The sequence below is a fragment of the Candoia aspera genome, chromosome 8, assembly GCF_035149785.1.
Source record: "Candoia aspera isolate rCanAsp1 chromosome 8, rCanAsp1.hap2, whole genome shotgun sequence".
Taxonomy (NCBI): domain Eukaryota; kingdom Metazoa; phylum Chordata; class Lepidosauria; order Squamata; family Boidae; genus Candoia; species Candoia aspera.
Genome location: NC_086160.1, coordinates 61,468,141 through 61,488,804, shown reverse-complemented (window position 1 = coordinate 61,488,804; position 20,664 = coordinate 61,468,141). Strand labels below are relative to the sequence as shown.

The 20,664-nt window shown below is 36.3% G+C and overlaps 1 protein-coding gene across 2 annotated transcripts in view; it reads left to right on the top strand.

The window, feature by feature from the left end:
• GRID2 (glutamate ionotropic receptor delta type subunit 2) overlaps window positions 1–20,664 on the top strand; it is a 984,963-nt gene that overhangs the window by 782,459 nt on the left and 181,840 nt on the right. For both annotated transcript variants that reach the window (XM_063310079.1, XM_063310080.1), the window contains one exon: window positions 3,177–3,374. In XM_063310079.1, coding sequence (XP_063166149.1) covers window positions 3,177–3,374 — 198 coding nt within the window. The remainder of the gene's footprint in view (window positions 1–3,176; window positions 3,375–20,664) is intronic.

Genomic DNA, 20,664 nt, shown 5'->3' with positions numbered 1-20,664 from the left:
ACTTGGTCGTTATACAGATTCTTCAGGAGGCATACAAGATGACTTGGTATCCCCATACCGCTAAGAAGTTGCCACAATTTGTTATGGTCTATGCAGTCAAAGGCTTTAGAATAGTCAATAAAACAGAAATCAATGTTTTTTCTGAAACTCCCTGGCTTTTTCCATCATCCAGCAGATATTGGCAATTTGGTCCCTAGTTCCTCTGCCTTTTCTAAACCCAGCTTGTACACATGGCAATTCTCGCTCCATGAATTGCTGAAGTCTACCTTACAGGATCTTGAGCATTGCCTTACTGGCATGTGAAATGAGTGCCACTGTTCGATAGTTTGAATGTTCTTTAGTGTTTCCCTTTTTTGGTACGGGGATATAAGTTGATTTTTTCCAATCTGATGGCCATTCTTGTGTTTTCCAAATTTGCTGGCATATAGCATGCATTACCTTGACAGCATCATCTTGCAAGATTTTGAACAGTTCAGCTGGGATGCCGTCGTCTCCTGCTGCCTTGTTATTAGCAATGCTTCTTAAGGCCCATTCAACCTCACTCTTCAGGATCTCTGGCTCTAGCTCACTGACCACACCGTCAAAGCTATCCCCGATATTGTTATCCTTCCTATACAGGTCTTCTGTATATTCTTGCCACTTTTTCTTGATCTCTTCTTCTTCTGTTAGGTCCTTGCCATCTTTGTTTTTGATCATACCCATTTTTGCCTGGAATTTAACTCCGATGTTTCTAATTTTCTGGAACAGGTCTCTTGTCCTTCCTATTCTATTGTCTTCTTCCACTTTCGTGCATTGCTTGTTTAAAAATAATTCCTTATCTCTTCTGGCTAACCTCTGGAATTTTGCATTTAATTGGGCATATCTCCCCCTATCGCTGTTGCCTTTTGCTTTCCTTCTTTCTTGGGCTACTTCTAGTGTCTCAGCAGACAGCCATTTTGCCTTCTTGGTTTTCTCTTTCTTTCGGATGTATTTTGTTGCCGCCTCCTGAACAATGTTGCGAACTTCTGTCCATAGTTCTTCTGGGACCCTATCTACTAAGACCAGTCCCTTAAATCGATTCTTCACCTTCACTGCATATTCCTTAGGAATATTAGTGAGCTCATATCTAGCTGATCTGTGGGTCTTCCCTAATCTCTTTAGTCTGATCCTAAATTGTGCAAGAAGAAGTTCGTGATCTGAACTACAGTCAGCTCCAGGTCTTGTTTTTACCGACTGTACAGATGTCCGCCACCTTTGGCTGCAAAGGATGTAGTCAATCTGGTTTCGGTGTTGTCCATCTGGGGAAGTCCATGTATAAAGCCGTCTCTGAAGTTGCTGGAAGACAGTGTTTGTTATGCAGAGTGAGTTGTCTTGGCAAAATTCTATCAGCCTATGTCCTGCTTCGTTTTGTTCTCCCAGGCCATGCTTACCTGCAATTCCAGGTGTCATTTGACTGCCCACCTTAGCATTTCAGTCTTCTGTGATGAAAATAACATCTCTATTAGATGTGTTGCCCAGTAGGTGCTGCAGATCCTCATAGAACTGCTCAGCTTCTTCAGTGTCTGTGGTTTGGGCATATATTTGGATCACTGTGATGTTAGATGGCTTGCCCTGAATTCGAATTGAGATAATTCTATCTTTTTTTGGATTGTATCCAAGCACTGCTTTAGCCACTTTACTATTAATTATGAAGGCTACTCCATTTCTTCTGTGGTCCTCTTGTCCACAGTAGTAGATCTGGTGGTCATTTGATGTGAAGTGGCCCATTCCAGTCCATTTCAGTTCACTGACGCCCAAAATATCTATCTTTAATCTTGACATCTCACCAATAACCACATCCAATTTACCCTCGCTCATAGATCTTACATTCCAGGTTCCAATGGTGTGTTGATCCTTGGAACATCGGATTCGCCGTTCACCACCAGCACCGTCAGCCGCTAGCCGTCCTTTCCGCTTTGAGCTAGCTGCGTCATCACGTCTGGGGCTAGTTGAGCTCATCCTCTGTTCCTCCCCAGTAGCATTTTGACCATCTTCTGACCTGGGAGTCTCATCTTCCGATGGTATACCGACATATCTCTGGTTGTACTGATCCATTTAGTTTTCATGCAAGAATACTGGGTGGGTTGCCATTACCTTCCCCAGGGATCGCATTTAGTCTGACCTCTCTGTCATGACCTTCCCATCTTGGGCGGCCCTTCACAGTTTTGCTCACGGCATCATTGAGGTGCTCAAGCTCCAGCACCACGACAAGGTAACAATCCTTTGCTGAAGCTGTCAATGGCTACTACTTTTAAAGACTATATACTGAATCTCAGGCAGCACACCTTAAATATCAGTTCCTAGTGAACAACAATAGAAGAGGGCTGTTGCCCTTCTATGCAGATATGTGCTTTTTCCAGATGCATTTATTTGATCATTTTGTATCATGCTGGTCTACATAAGTCTTTGGCTTGATCCAGCAGGGCTGCATAAAGCAACATAACTATACTTTCAATATATGCTATTGAAAGACTATTATCTAGCATGAGAAGGATGGTCCTTCTCATTTGTACAAGAGTATTCATCACCAGCTCTGTCACTCACGTAATTCTAATTATATGCCTTAACTTGTGACTCTGAATGAGGATACATAGTTCCATTTTCATCTAAAGATGCATTCAGTGAGTTTAACTGCATTCTGATTAACTCTGTCCAGAAGTGCGTACTTCTTCATAATAATCACACTTTGCACATTGGAATATTTACTTCAGTGAAATGGGACCACATTCAAATGACTGCAGCGCATAGTGCATATCTTACATTCTCCTTGACTTCGTATGTATGTTTATGAAACATGTTTTCCAAGCAAATTAGACAACTATACTATTAAAACTTGTTATTTTTAGTGGGATATAAGAAAACACATTGCTACTCATCTGAAGTCCTCTTAATTGACCATCAAGAATGGAGAAGTTCATTCTGCCTCTAGACTTGAGCTTCCTTACATTTCATAACAGGAAACCTCTTCCTGTGCTATACAAATAATAACCTAGGATTGAGAACTTTGAAATGCCAGAATCAATCAGTAAACTGTCTAAACTCTGCAACTTTAGAAAGGAAATGAGGAGAGGAAATTGGGATAAAGGATAGTGAAAAAGTAAGTTTGGAACTATTAGTTTCCTTTGGCATAAGTGTGACTCTTTTTCTTCTCTGTTTAGGAGGAACCATTTGTGATGGTGTCAGAAAATGTTTTGGGCAAACCAAAGAAATATCAGGGCTTCTCAATTGATGTCTTGGAATCCTTATCTACTTACCTCGGCTTCACATATGAAATTTATGTTGCACCAGATCAGAAATATGGACTCCCACTGGAGAACGGGACTTGGAATGGACTGATAGGAGAACTAGTATTAAAGGTAAGGAGATTGCTAACCACTGACTGAAAACATATGGAGGGCAAATGCATGTACATAATTTTCTTCTCCTAATTATTTCTAGTCTTTAAACAAAGTCCAAATAAAAGGAGATACAATTAAATATTAGTGAAATTAATTGAATTCTCAGTGTTTCTCCTTTAGTTCTTCATAACATTCCAATTGAAAGAAGAGATTTTAAGTATAATTAACCTAATAAAATGGATATTAAATAAATTAGTAATTAGAGCAAACTTAACTTTTAAAAGATCAGTAAAATGAACAACTCATTAGGATCTGCTTGGGCTTTGCAATGAGTCAGATTATTCTTGATATTGTTCAAAAATATTTCTCCATATTAATTGGAAATCATTTATTTTACTTAATAAAATAAATAAATTCCAATCCTTCTGAGGAAAAACCCCAAAAATAGATTGATAGTTGGATGGATGGAGTATGTCTGTGTGTGAGAGAGAGCAAGATCATTCTATTCCCTTTTGGAGTACACAGTATTATGCAGAGTACCGAAAGGAGTAGTAAGTACTAAGCCAGAGAAAACAAAGGCTGAGATAAGAAAAAATATCATGGCTAAAACAAATTTACACTAATAACATTCACTATATCCCTCTACACTTGTTCTTACAAGCTGTTCTTCTTTCCATCACATTTATTTATTTATATTTCATATTTTGTCACCACCACCATCACGTTTGAGGGACGCGGTGGCGCTGCGGGTTAAACCGCTGAGCTGCCGATCGGAAGGTCGGCGGTACGAAACCGCGCGGCGGGGTGAGCTCCCGTTGTTAATCCCAGCTCCTGCTCACCTAGCAGTTCGAAAACATGCAAATGTGAGTAGATCAATAGGTACCACTTCGGCGGGAAGGTAACGGCGTTCCGTGAGTCATGCTGGCCACATGACCCGGAAGTGTCTATGACAACGCCGGCTCTAAGGCTTAGAAACGGAGATGAGCACCGCCCCCTAGAGTTGGACACGACTGGACTTTACGTCAAGGGAAACCTTTTCCTTTACTTAAAACAAATTTACACTAATAACATTCACTATATCCCTCTACACTTGTTCTTACAAGCTGTTCTTCTTTCCATCACATTTATTTATTTATATTTCATATTTTGTCACCACCCATATCACTAAGAGCAACTCTGGGCATGCATTACTTTTTATATTGTCTCTTTTCAATTCCATCCATAGGTTTATTTGTCTTCCCCTTTCACTCCATCCATTCCCTCTTCCTTCTACTATTTGTTTTATAATTCAATCCTCATTCCCAGATGCAGGCATAAGAAGAACTGATGGCTAGTCAGGCTTCCCACCCATCAATATGAAAGCTGAATAGAAGGTGCTAAGAACTATGTTACACTGATGGAAGGAAAGTCGAATGAGGAGCTGAATTAACTAGACTTTTTCTTCCTCCTCCTTCTTATACTACTGCCAAGTGGAAGGGAAACTTTGGGACATTTTGTTTTCTTCTAAGCTTAGGAACATCATCATCAGATACTTGTCTTCCACAGTACCATCATCCATCAGAATAAGAGGCTGACTATCAATCACTGGGTCTCACTTCTTATGTCTTCCCAGCCATTCTATGCCCATCTTTGATAAAATACTGTGGACTGGAATGGAATGTCTGCCTGTTTATTCTGGACTTTCAGATTTATGTTATCCTCGCCATAGATAATGATCTTTGCAAACCATCATGGCTTTGGTCAATTAAGGCTTTCACAGAAGTTGTAGAATATGCTAGCAGCCTTGGTTATCCCCATTCCTCATACAGTATTTCCTGCAAACAGTAAGGACAGTACTGATCAGTTGCAGATTTTGGCCAATTCACCCAAGGACAACCAAAACCCAGTTTTACCCAATATGCTATTCTATGCAAGCTAATATTGAGAGTACCATGCAATCCAATACACTTGTTGACTACATCCCACCAACTAGGAAGTATATGCAGTGTACCAACACACATACAAATATGACATACAAATATAAAGACATATGCATAGAGGGTATTTCCAAATGCAGTGGTTATAATTTAGAGGTTGAATTATTATTATTAATAATAATAATAATAATAATAATAAATGATCAATAGAAAATACTTATTTTATACATAATGCCATTTACATTATGTAGATGGGTGAACTGGGTACATAAAATCTTAAATTAATAAATCATCCTGTTCTGATTAATTCTATCAAATAATTCTATCAAATAATTCTATCATCAATAAGTTACTGGAAATAAGTACAATATATTTCATGATAATTTCACATTTGATCCTAAGCCTTTGTGTGCGTGTGTGTGTGCTTTCATCTTCTGGACTGAATCCATAAAGAACTGAAGAAATTGTACTATTTCAATTAACCTGAACAGTATGTTTAAAACAAGAGTTGGGCAGGAATGTTTATATCCATTCTGGCCCCCAAGACACTGTTTCCATTAAGGCACAGTTTGGTAAGGATGTAATCCTTTTGGAAAAGCTGCCAACAATTGTTTCTGCAGAAGTGGTAATGCTGGGGAGGGGATGTTGAGTGGTGTGACAAAATGCCTGACAGTGAGACAAGTAGCATGTTTTATCACTCCAATAAAGGTCTTCTGGGGTAGTAAGGGTAACATTGCTTTGGACTTCATTATCCTTAATCTCTTCGATATGTCCAGCCAGAAGCTTTAATTTTGTTCTCTTTGGGGCTAATGTAATGCATTTATGCTGATCCTATGAATTTAATTGGGAATTCAGCTAAATTCTCAGTACTCTGATTATGGGCTCCAGCAAGTCCAGTTAAGTCTTGGGTCTAGCCTCACATTTATATTCTCCATAATATGGGCAGGTTTAAGTCTCTCAACAATAATGAATGGATGCCAGGTGAACCCTTACAGATGCTGGACCAAGTTAATTCTAATCAGAAAAGGACTGGCAAGGCTTAACATGACACTTTCTTTGTGCCATCCTATTTTCTGTGAGCTGACTATCTCTGTGGCATGATGTCTCACCATACAAGGCTATTTTTGTGCCTCTGCAAATTAATTAACATAGAGTATGGCCAGCAAGCTACAACCCTGACAGGAACAAGTCATGCTCAGAAGGGGAAAAAGTTTTCCAATGTGTTCTGCCTAAACTGTGTCCCAGAAATTAGAGGGAGAAAAGATACATAACCCCATGAGAACAAGTCAAAGTACATTCTTCTGAGATCACCCAGAAGAGACCTGCCAGGCCTGACATTCTGCTGGTGATAAAGGGTCACTCTTAAGAGAAGCCAAGCTTAACAATCAGGTATTCTAACCCTCCTGGAACCCACCAAAAGCCAGAGGCAGAAAAGCAAATGGAGGCGTAAGGAAAAAAGAGCTTACGTATGTTTCAGTTGAAGCAGGACACTTTCTGCCTTATTTCAAGAAGCAGAACTTCATCAGTTTGCTTGATATCTGCCGTCTTGTCTTTTCTTCATCCCAGCTACTTCTTCCTAAATAAAGATACAGTGCAAATATTATAATGAAGGTATCTTGCTGAAATTTGGCAGGATTGGTCTCCTCTAAAGTATCTACCAACCTTGTTATTTATATCCCACTCTACAAATAAAAATAGCTGCATAAATTGTAATGCTTCCTCATTATAACTTATGGGCAATTTCCTTTTCTTTTTCACATCTCAGGGTGGCTGAAGCTTAATTGGTTTGCCCTCAAACCTTGAAGTGCATACTTGAATTGAACGATATCATCTTCAAGTTTCAGATTTCCAATCTGAGTTATATCAAGGCAGTTTCACACAGACCTAATAACTAATCCCCATGTATTTTTATAATTTTCCCTGGCTATCACATTACAAAAACAATTCATAGGCAATTTTTGTAAATGCTCTAGAGGCCCCATCCAAAATTCTGGGGATTAGAGTTACAGCTCCCTTTCCCCAATGTTATGCATTCATGAAAGAGATATCCAGCAGTCAAGTTCCAATGTCTCTGTCCCCAGCATGCCTTCAAATAATTTGGTAACATTTCATGTTTTCCATGTTGATGTTTGCAGTTTAAAGTGCATATATCCCTGAAACATAAATTCACTGTTATATCACAGTGCCTTTTGCCCAACTACAGAAGAGATTGTTGTAAGTTTAGGAAGAATAAAGAGCAGGAGAAAGGAATGATCATTTGAGAAAACAAGAAAATAAGGTGAGGATAGATTTACTGAAAAGCTGAGCTATAAGACATTTTAATGGACTTTTGGTCATCAGTGTACTCACTTGTAATAGAATAAAAATTCAGTGAAAAAATATCATTAGAATAAACCAGTAAAGAAATCCAAAACCAGATTTTTAATTCATGTTTTAAAGGTGAAAAATTCATCAAAAGCTTGGTATAACAAAAGAGCCTTAATCTCTTCTCTAAAAATTATCAAAGCAGGGACCAATAAATCTTTCTTTGGCATAATTGGGATACCATGACCAAAAAGGCTATTTCTCATTTAGTCAACTTTTCTGTGGGACAAAAGAACCCAGCTTTTGAAGATGAATTCAACTGGCCCACAGGTTCATGCATAGGAAAAGCTCCTTCAAATACTTTGATCCCATGTCATTTGGAGCAGTATACGTTGAATTAACCACCACCACGGTGGAGCTGATTCCAATAATGAAAACTCCCTTCTGAGTTGCTCATATAACACCATTCCTTAATTATTTTTAATCTGTCATTTCTTCCATTCTTCTGGCATTCTTCACATACTGGCTCCAGTTACTATATTAAAGTTCAAGATTATCTTTTTTTTTTTTTCCTCCAGACAATTTAGAACAGGCTATGACTTGTTTTTTTTACTGGTGTGCCTCTTTGCTTTGTTTGGGGCACTACAAAACCTGCCAGGTGAGCCACCAATATAGATTTGTCTCACACTGACTGCAAAATGTTACTGGGAAATGGCTTTCAGCTTTACTACCTCTCAATACAGGGCCATGGGCAGCCAAAGAAGATCTGTGCTGGGTAACTGCAGGAACAGAGACAGATATTGCCCAACATCCTAGGAAGGGCTTGTTGGAGGTTCAGTATATTGGGTGGCAAACAGTGACCTAAGAATAGTGGTCTGATCAAAGGGAGAAAAGTTGAAGAGAAAGACTGCTTGAAAAAGCAAGAATTCCCTGTTTCAGTCTACTTTACAGTAACAATTGCACAATTCAAACAATGAAGCTGCTTTGAACACTATAACTCCATACTTCCAGAATTCTTTTATCTCTAAACTTTTCCCCACTTTATATTTTTATGAGAAAAAAAAAAGGTTGACTCTGGGTCTATCAGCATAATATGAAACAGAGGAGGCAAGAGTAAGACAGGTTGCAAAGAGAAAAACAATGGATCAGATGAACAAAGATAAGAGAAAAAATCACAGCAGTCCTATGGAAAATGGAAAGGGAGTAAATAGAGAAGCTGGCTTGAAAGAGCATTGATCAGTTTAAGTAGTGCTTGCTTTTTGATCCCCTCCTGCATTTTGAATGCTTACTTTGCAATTATAACATCTTATTTTTTTCAGCTATAAAAGCAATATACAACACACTCTATTAACAACCCACTATACAACATAGACTAGACAACTGATAGTCAACTGAGTACCCTTCCAAATGTTTTGGGATTCAGCCCAAGCCAGTATGGCTTGTGGCCAATGTCCATTGTCAAGAGATTGTGGGAGTTGGTCCAAAACATGTACAGATCATCAGGTTGTCAGTTTCTAGGAAGTTGTATGTGACATATTTCCTCTATTTATTTATTTTATCTGTCTTCCTACAAAGAGTTTTCTTGGATATATATGGATAACAGATTTACCAAGTCCCTCTGGTGCACATTTTTCCTTTTCAACAATGATATTAGTTTAGATTATCAGAAGCAGTCTGGTAGAACCTTTACTGACAAGCGAATTTTATTAAAAGGCAGAAGGTTTTGCAAGGTGCAGCTATAATGTCATCAGATGCATCAGACTTCTTCTCATCCCAGACTCCTTCTTTTGGGATTTTGGGCTACCATAGAGAGCTCTCCTCCTACATAGATTAAATTATGGAAGTATATTCAGGCCAAAAGTTAAGTGGTGAGCTTCCTGCTCTGAGTAGTGACTGAATCCAGTCTGTGGAGGAAAGATACATAAGTAGCTACTAAATATAATGGCTATGTTCATTTTACAATGTTGAGACAATATGCCACATAATGGTAACAGGACAAGTCTACTATCATTGTGTTCTATTTTTAAGCATCTCAAAAACATCTGATTGGCCAGCATGGAAAGCAGAATGATGGAATAGATTACCAAGTTTACCAAGGCTGAGTCCCACTCTTGACACTGCCATATTGAATCTCTTGGAAGCTGGGGTTTGACTTAGACTGTAAGATATCTAGAAGACTGCATTGAAGTCCTAGCAAATTGCTGTTTCAAAGAGTTCTGGGATGAATGCTCCGTCATGAGATTCCTTTAAAAATGCAATGATAGGGAGTGCTGAGACATAAAATTATGCCAGCCCACACATTTTATGGAAAATAGTAGGTTTTGCATGAAGAGCTGCTGAGGGCACCTTGCTGAGAAGGTGTGTCATATCTCAAAGCTGCCATTGCAAGAGACATAAGGCAGTGGGGTAGTTACATTCCTACATTAAAATAGAGCAGTATTCAACACAATGCACCTGCATGACATTTTCTCCAAGAAAGAGAATTTTCAGGCAGTTTCAGAGCTCCTAATGAGCTTCAGATTATCTTCTCCTTGTTTATTTAACGTTACAGCTGAAAGCATTTATCTGATTATTTGACTGTTTAAAATTGTTATGCTTGAATCACATAAATAGATTTTAATCTAGTTATTTAAGAATGGAAGTCTGGTCAGCTAGAAATAATTACTTTGGTTTCCTTGTTGCTTTAGCAGTAACCGAGCAACTGCATGCATTCTTCCTATTTTTATACTTTTCTGTAAAAGTCCCAGTCAGCTTTCAGCAATGTGGATGGAACTTAAGCAAGTTAGTTAAAAAATCTTATATGAGGAAAACAGATTGAGAGAACAAGGAAGTATGAAAGGACAACCAACCAAGACATTTATATACAAAGAGTTAGTAAAATAATATGGCATCAAATGCTACCCAAAAAAGTAGTGAGGAAAAATAGCATGGGCATTTATCTCATGAACAAGATAATTCTCAAAAAATGATTTGGTTGTTTGAAAGTCCTTTTATTTCTTCTCAGTAAAATGAACAAAAAGAAATTTTACCACATGTATAAGCAGTCCATTGCAGCATGTCAGGTGTTGATTGGTGCTTCCATTGTTATATAACAATTATTTGGACCATTTTCCATGCATGATAATTTAACTATTGTTGATGTCATGATATATTCCAAGTGCAGAAGATATAGTCAGCAGAACATTTTAGTCTTTCACTAGTGATTATATATCTAAAGACATGTTAGTAAAGCTGTGGATTTCAGCTCAAAACATGGCAGTGGTAGAATAAGTGCACACCATGTGATTTGATGTTCCAGCTTCTGAATTGCATCTCCAGTAGCCAGGCGATTGCATCCAACCCTTATTAAATACTCTGTCAATCATCTAATACACATTGAATAGAATTTCTGATATTGTAGCTTCATTTTAAGGTCCAAATAAATTAATTTTACATTTTTAAGGTGATCTTCCACTGGTTCATAAAAACAAGGCACTGAAGCTCATTATTCTGAAGTTGGCGTTAATAGTTAATGTCAGTTCAATAGTAAATAGTTAACATCATCTTATTTAAAAAGTAAATTGTGAGCTTAATAACCTCAATAGAATATTCCAAAACTGCTAACAATTGTATAGCTTTAGAGACAGTGATGGCATCAAGACCAAATAGCCTAAACAACAAGTACTTGCACTGAACAAACTACAAAGAAGCATTTTTAGGAAACACAAAAAACAAGAATCAATGAAAATAAGATTTATGGCAACAAATGAGTGTAAAACTGAAGGGAGATGAATAAAATCCACAGAGCCAAAACATATAAAGCCATTACATAACTCAAAAATCCTAGGAAAGGGTTTCGGTATGGGAGCAATGGTGTCAGGTTGAACTCTACTGAAGCTCCGGAGATAGAGTTCTCACTGCGGCTTGATACGACAAGCTGGAAGGCTTTTTCCAGATCGAAAGCAACTCCTGGCGAAAGGACCTGTGAGTGTGAAAGCGAAAGTGTTCTCCGGAAAGCTGACAAGCAAGAAAAATGGCAGACGTCGCTTCTTTGTGAAGCAGAGATTCAGCTGGGAAGCACTTTCTTTTTGGTAAGCAGAAGCTACATTTGAACGTCTTGTTAAAAGACAATACCCTCGATCACCCGACCTCCTTGACTATTTTACAACTTAATAGAAGAAAGAAGAAGAGACTAAATGTAGCTGTAGAGACTCAGGAAAGCCTGGTCAGTTGCCTTATTTCAAAATGGGTGGATGAATTGTGGAGTGATTATAAGGAGAAACTAAGGACTACAGGAACAGAGTGAAAGTTAATTATTAATCTATAGTAGCCATTTTCTTGCGATTATATTATCTGTCACCATATAGTGGACTTGGTGGATAAAAGTTATATAGCAATTTTCTTCTCATAATGTGGGGGATATAACCTTTAAAATACTGTGTATATTATATGAACACTTAACAATGAATACCAGGAGGCAAAACAGAAGAGAATCGGGAATAGGAGAAAACAATGGACTTCAAGCAATGTTTGAAGAGTTTTCTGGAAAGACTTCACAAACAATCTTGCAAAATGTAAATACAATATTGGAAAAACATTTTGAAGATTTTGAGAAACGATTGAAACAAAATTTAGATAAAATAAATGAGAAAATAGATGGGGAAATAAAAAGGGTGATTGAAAGAGCAGAAGAATTGGAAGTAGAGAAAGAAAATGAACTAGACAGAATAGCTCTTTTAGAACTAAGAGATAAGGAATTCAGTCTGAGGTTTAGGGGTACACCAGATGAGATAGAGGAAACAATAGTCCAAACACTTACAAACTTACTAAATTGGGAAGAAGATAAGATGGAAGAGGAGATTGAGAAGATGTTTTGAATAAATTCAAAATATGCACAGACACATAATAAACCTAGAGACATACTGATTGAATTTTCAAGGAGAAAAACTAAGGAGATGATATTACATGCACACTTTGACAATAGAATTAGAATTAAAGGAAAAGATATTATTGTGCTCAAAGAAATACCGATAAGAATTTTGAGAAGAAGAAAGGAATATGTAGGTTTAATGGAGATGTTGAAAAGAAACAACATACGATTTTGCTGGGAGAAATTAGAGGGGCCAAGCTTTACCTTTCAGGAAAGGAGATTTAAGTTGAATTCAATGCACAAGGTTAAAGAATTTCTAGAAAGATACAAAAAGGATTTAGATCATATTAAGACAAATATCAGAGAAACAAGCAGAGAAGAGCCAGCCACAACTTCTAGAATATGAAGAATTACTGGCGTGATGGGTATTAGTTATATAACTTGGAATATTAATTGGGCAAATAGTCCCCAAAAAAGGAAAAAAATCTTTCACCATCTTAAAAATTTAAATAATGATGTTATTTGCCTTCAAGAAACACATATTAAAAAAAGGATGTAAAGTATCTAGTTAATAGAAAATTGGGAACTGAATTTATAACAGCAAATTATAAGAAAATAAATGGTATAGTATTATATGTTAAATCTTACGTAAAACCACGTTTACTATTTTCTGATGATCAAGGGAGATTTTTAGGAATTGAAATTGAATTTCAAGATATGAAAGCAATTGTAGTGGGAATATATGCACTCCATAAAGATATGAAGGCTTTTTTTGAGAATATAATGGAAGAATTATTAAAATATTCTTATACCAGTTGGATATTAATGGGTGACTGGAATGGGATTACGATACTGGCATTAGATAGAAAAAATCAGATAAACAAATTAAAGGTAAGCAGGGAAAATTACCAAAAAATATTTTTGAATTAATGGAAAATTTAGCTTTGATAGATGCATGGAGACACAAATATGGTTTAATGAAAGACTATACTTTTTTTTCTGACAGATTCAAATCCTTTTCTAGAATCAATATGGTATGGGTATCTAAAAATTTAGCAAATAAAATGATAAAAGCTGAAATTTTACCAAAAACATTTTCAGACCATAACTCAGTGAAAGTTATACTCAAGAGGATCTTTAAACGTACAAAATGGAGATTGAATGAGAGTATCTTAAAAAAAGAGGGAGTAATAGAGGTGTGTAAAAAGAAATTAAAATATTTTTTTGATATAAATTTGAACAATGAAGTGGACATTAGAACAGTTTGGGATGCTAGTAAGGCAGTAATGAGGGGACATTTTATATCTTTGAACTATAAAATAAAGAAACAATATCAACAAAATGTTCAATTAATAATGAATCAAATCAAAATAAAGCAAATAGAATTACAAGAAAATTCATCAGACAAAAATTTAATATATCAAATTAAATTGTTACAACAAAAACTTGAGCTTACGACAATAAAAGACATGGAAACAAAATTACATTATGTAAAACAAAGAATTTTTGAATTTGCTAATATACCAAGTAGATGGTTGGCTTACAAATTAAGAAAAGAGAGAGGGAAAAAAATGATTACTAGAATAAGAGACAGTGGGGAAGATGTGGTAGATAGCAAAGGAATTAAAAAAGCATTTTTCACCTTCTTCTCAAAGTTATATCAAAAGCAGGAAATTTCAGAAGAAAAAATCGATAAGTATCTTAACAACCAAAATCTTCCCAAATTAATACAAAGTCAAGAATTTAGTATTAACAGTCCGATTACTAACCAAGAAATTATAGATGCTGTAAAAAAACTTAAAATAGGAAAAACACCAGGCCCTGATGGTATATCTATGGGCTACTATAAATTATTTTTGGAACAAATTTTAACGCCACTTAAAGACTTACTGAACTCAATTCTGATGGGGTCTAAGATACTCAAGTCATGGTCTGAAGCCAATATTACTCTTATCCCAAAAGAAGAACAAGATCCCACTTTAACTAAAAATTATAGGCCAATTTTGTTGCTTAATAATGATTATAAAATTTTTATGGCAATATTAGCTGAAAGATTAAGAATAGTCCTCCAAGAAATTATAGATAAAGATCAAAATGGCTTCCTACCAAAAAGACAAATAAAAGACAACATAAGAACAGTGATAGATATTTTGGAGTACGCACATCATCATAATGAAAGCCAAATAGCCTTAATATTTTTGGATGCTGAAAAGGCCTTTGATAATTTAAATTGGAGATTTATGATTAAGGCATTGGAGAAAATGGAGTTTGGAAAAGACTTTACAAGGGGGATCAAAGCAATTTATTCATCACAAATAGCTAGAATAATAGTTAACAAAGAAATAACAGATAATTGTAAAATAGAAAAAGGAACGAGACAGGGATGTCCATTGTCAGCTTTATTATTCATTCTCATTTTGGAAGTTCTTATTAGAGAGATAAGATTTGATAAACAAATAAAAGGGATAAAAATTAAAAAAAACAAGTATTTAAATTGAAAGCATTTGCAGATGACTTGGTGTTTACTCTACAAAACCCATTAGATTCGATAGACTATTTATTGAAAAAAATAACAGAATTTGGAGAGGTAGCAGGATTTAAAATCAATAACCAAAAAACTAAAATATTGAGTAAAAATATGACTCAAAAACAACAAGAAATTTTAAAAGAAAAAACTGGCTTTACAATAGAAAAGAAAATTAGATGCTTGGGTATAATACTTTCAGCTAATAACAATGCATTATTACACAATAGCTAAGACAAAATGTGGTCTGAGATTAAGTTAGATTTAGAGAGGTGGAGTATGTTACCAATTATCTCTTCTAGGAAGAATATCTGCAATTAAAATGAATGTATTACCAAAGATGTTATTTCTGTTTCAAACAATTCCAATTTTGATAAATGAAAAAACCTTTAAGTTATGGCAAAAAGACATCTCGAAATTTATATGGCAGGGGAAAAAACCAAGAAATTAAATTTAAACTATTGCAAGATACCAAAGAGAAAGGAGGCCTGGGATTACCTGATCTTAACTTATATCTGGAAGCTTGTTGTTTTCTATGGATTAAAGACTGGTTAACATTGGAAGATCAAAAACTTTTACAGTTAGAAGGACACGAAATTAAATGTGGCTGGCATGCTTATATTTGGTATGAAAAAGTAAAATTGAATAAAGAATTTAATAATCACATTATTAGAAAAACGTTACTTAAGACCTGGGACAAATACAAAAGAAGATTACTTCCAAATATACCAAATTGGATATCACCATTAGAAGCCCTATCAAGAAGAGAAAGCTTAGGGGACCAGATTAAATGGTTAAGATATAAAGATCTATTAAAATTCGATCAAGGTGATCTGCCTATTCTAAAATCTCGGGAAGAATTACAAAATGAAGGCCACATGTGTAATTGGTTTACTTACCTTCAATTAAACGAACGATTTAAGTTAGATAAAAAGAACTATAAATTTAAAAAGAATCAGAATTTGAAAAACAATTATATTTAAATAATGATCATATCACAAAAATGTATAAAATCTTGTTACAAACAAATCAAGAAAATGAACAAGTTAAAACATGCATGATTAACTGGGCAAGAAATGTTGGTTATGACATTCCATTAAAAAAATGGGGAAAATGTGGACTAAAGATTTAAAGTTTTCATTATGTTATAATTTAAAGGATTTTTTTTATAAGATGATGTTTAGATGGTACTTGACACCACAAAAATTAGCAAAAATGTACAATAACACCTCAAATATATGTTGGAAATGCCAGCAAATGGAAGGAACTTTCTATCATACGTGGTGGACCTGTAGCAAAGCTAAACAATTTTGGGCACAGATTCATGAAATGTTTCAGAAAATTTTTAAGAAAAAGATTGGAAAAAAAACCAGATTTTTTTTTATTAGGTCTCTTTGATGGTGGTCAACAAGAAAAATATAGTAATTTGATGCTTTACATGTTCACAGCAGCCAGATTAGTATATGCACAGTACTGGAAAAGGGAAACTATTCCAGCAATGGAAGAATGGATAATAAAACTCATCGAATTAGCACAAATGGCAAAATTAACATGTCTAATGAAAGATAATATTTTGAAATTTAAGGAAACATGGCAACCAATTCTAGATTGCCTGTATTCAATTGTTGAAAATGAAGTAATGATATTGGGTTTCTTACTGTAAAGAAGCGAATATTTAGAAATAAATAGTAAAATAAGAGTTCAAAATTATCGGGAGTTACATTAGGGGTTTTAATATATATCTTTAGCTAGTTTAGTCGGAAACCTTTTACTTATATGATTTTGTATATGTTGATACACCTTTTTTTCTTTTTGAGAAAGAAAGGTTAAAATTATAAGATGTATCACTAACATAGTACATTATAGCAAGATGTGTAGAAATGTATGTTGATTTTTTCGTTATTTTGTTTTGTTGAAAAATCTTTTTGTATACATGTCTTGTAGAATTTTTTGTAGAAATTTTTAATGAATTTTTTTTTTTTTAAAAGCCTAGGAAAGCTAACATCTTGTCTGAGGCTGTTGTAGGAAGAGAGCTGTGTTAGTCTACAGTAGCCAAAAATCAGATGGAGTCTGGAAGCATCTTTTCTAACAAATGTTATTAAACGTCATAAGCTTTCATGAGTTCCAATTCACTGCATCAGATTGCACTCTATCTGCAATAGTTTCCTCAGAGTTTGAAATGCTCAGATATTACTTTGTTCTTGTTTCGAGACCTTACCCCTATTGTTAACAGACTTCAAGCCATTAAGGACATTATCACTGATGCCAACACAGTTTTCTTTGCCACTAGGCTGTGTGACTTTCCATCATGACTACTTCCACCCCACTATCAACTTCAGCCTTAAACTATCTACAGAACAAGTCCAGTTTCTTTATGTCACAGTAAAACTACACAATGGGCACATAAACACCATGACAGACAAGATATCTACAGATCACCATGCCTCCAGGTTCTACCCAGAATGCATCAGCAAATCTATAGCCAAGCTCCACTCTTTTGGGAAGGTGGGGTGCCTTCAAGTCACTTTTGGCTCCTAGTGACTGCCTGGACTAGTCCTTGCAGTTTTCTTGACAAGTTTTTCAGAAGTGGTTTGCCAGCCTCCTTTCTAGGACTTAGAGGGAGTGACTGGCCCAAAGTCACCCAGTTGGCTTTGTGCCTAAGGTGGGATTAGATCTCATGGACTCCTGGTTTCTAGTCTGGTGCCTTAACCACTACACCAAACCAACTGTCAAGCTCTACTTTACAACTGCATTTGTTCTGAAACACTGATAAGAAGTAAAGGTAAAGGTTTCCCTTGACGTAAAGTCCAGTCGAATCCGACTCTAGGGGGCGGTGCTCATCTCCGTTTCTAAGCCTTGGAGCCGGCGTTGTCATAGACACTTCCGGGTCATGTGGCCAGCATGACGACTCGGAACGCCGTTACCTTCCCGCCGAAGCGGTACCTATTGATCTACTCACATTTGCATGTTTTCGAACTGCTAGGTGAGCAGGAGCTGGGATTAACAACGGGAGCTCACCCCGCCGCGCGGTTTCGAACCGCCGACCTTCCGATCGACAGCTCAGCGGTTTAACCCGCAGCGCCACCGCGTCCCTGATAGAAACACTGATAGAATTCAGAATTTCAGCTGATGAAATTAAGCCAGGCATTCAGGAGACTTGAGATCAATAGATAAAACAATAGAGCCAGATCAATCCTCAGAGAGGACTATTAAAAGACAAACCACAAAAACAGAACAACGGACCACCACCAGTTGTCACCTACAACTCACAGTTCAAAGCACTCAGACCCATTTTTAATAAGTCCATACTGGACAATGTCACTTCTCTTTCTCAGGCACTGGGTGGCAAGCCCATACTTGCATGTCAATAACCACTCAACATAAAGCAGATTCACAAGCAACAAGGACAACATTGCTAACATAGGAACCAGACCCTGCAACAAATCCTGATGTCTAACTTGCTCCCACATCTACAGGAACAGCATTATCACAGGCCCCAATAAGTACACACACAAGACTAGAGCATGCCTTCACATGCCCTTCCTCTAATGTGATATATGCCATCATCTGCCAGCAATGCCATTCTGGATTCTACATAGGACAAATGGGATAAACTTTGTACAGAAGAATTAATGGACACAAGTTTGGCATCAGAATTTAAAACAAAGTAATTTAAAAGCATTTCAACCTCCCAGGACATTCTATTGCAAATTCCTAGGTTATCATTTTGGAAAAATGAGACTTTAACAGTATGATTGATCAAAAAATTACTGAACTCATATACTGTACATCAAAAGATTTCAAGCTATCTCAAAAGATCTCAACAAACACAGTGGGTTTTTAACACATTACAGTTATGATTAGGATAGATCATAATTTGGCAGTTTAAAGAAATCTTCCTATTGTTTAATACAGTGGTGTGTTGATTGATCCATTGTGTAATGTGCAAACTCTTCTGTTCCTCCTCTACACTGATGAGCTTCCCCTAAAGAAGCCCACACAGTTTTAATTGTAGTCAAAATGTATTATTTCAAAAGAGCAGAAGCTCTGAGTAGTTGAATATTCCTTTTTATACTTTTTAAATTGCCAGTCAGTTATTCAGTATTTCAGTTTCTTTTCTAAAAGTTAAATTATCACTGTAAAAACTCTGTAGAGATGTGGGGTTTTGTATTTTGTGGGAGCATGTTTGTGTGTGGCAATTATAATGCCACATGTGGAAAATAATAATGTTACACCTATTAAAGTTGTGACAGACATCTCCTGAGATGCTCTGAACAATAAGCTGGGATATATTAATGGTCTCCATCATATCTTAAATTAAATAGATCTGGAAGGACCAAAAGCAGCACGGTTGATACATAGAGGACAGGAAGCCATATGGTGCGGCTACTTCATTTTCAGATACTATTAAACATCTTTCAGAGAAAGGAGAAGTGTATTATTCTGAAGTTACTTTGCATGACAAAGGACAAATTAAAATAACAGCAACATATTGTGACTTTTGGACATAACCTTGTAACAAAAGTTTGGCACTATTTCATCTAAGATAGAAGAGGTGAATTTTCTGAGTGACACTGGAGTTCCAATTCCCACATAGGCAGCTGTGTTACTTTCAAAAGACTCTCTCTAACCATGAGATATTAGAACTAAATTCAGCATAACGTCCTTCCTGCATTTTCTGATAAATCATTGAGGATATAGTTACTCTTTGCCATGACTTTGAAAAGGCAGCATGGTAGCTTCATTGACTGGAGAAGGAACTATCCACATGAATTGTACCAGATAAGATGAAGGGATTGGAAATGCAACCACCGGGTTTCAGGCCTGATGCCCAGTGCTTATCTCCTGCAGCATCATCAGTTGAATTGCAAAGCACAGTGTGTGTCTTGCTATCCAGCCTGATTCAGTATCAGCCTGCTGAAAAATTGCCAACAGACCTCAAGAAGCAACCTTGACTCTGTTGTTCAGTCATTCAGTCACTTCCAACACATTGCAACCCAGTGAATATCATTTACCAGAATTTTCTGTCAGTAACTGCTTTGCTGCTGCTTATGTTGTCAGTAATAGTATCCATACACCGTATCTTCTGTCAGCTTCTTTTTTTTATTGCCTTCCATTTTCCAAGCATCACAGTCTTCATTAATGGCTCCTCCCTTTCTTTTAAGGTATCCAAGACATCTAAATTTCAGCTTCATTATTACTGCTTTCAGGAAACAGTCTGGTTTTACTTCTTCTAGTACTGAATTATTTGTTCTTCTAGCAGGCCAAGGTATTCTCAGGAATCTCCTCCAGTGTCATTCAAAAGGCATCCATTTGTCTTCATGGAGTCTTTTTGATAGTCCAGTTTCAGAGCCTTGTTATATCAGGGGAAGCCAAGGCTTTACCAGGACATGCCTTTGTTGTTAGTTTCTGCGCTTTAATATGTTGTTCAGACCTGTCTTTCTTCTAAGTAAGAGACATTTCTTTATTTCATAGCTATAAACACAATCCTTGTGAATTTTTGAGCATAGGAACATAAAGTCTGTTTCTATTCCAAGTTCTTCTCCGCCTGTGTGCACTGACTTGACGTTGCTTGGTGACTTAATTTTTTTAAAGAAATACTGAGCTGCAAACCAGGCTTTGTATACTCTTCTTTTCCCTTCAACAAGCCTTCCTCACTTCCAGTCTTCAAAGTGGTATCATCTGCATTGTTGATGCTTCTCCTTGCAATTTTAA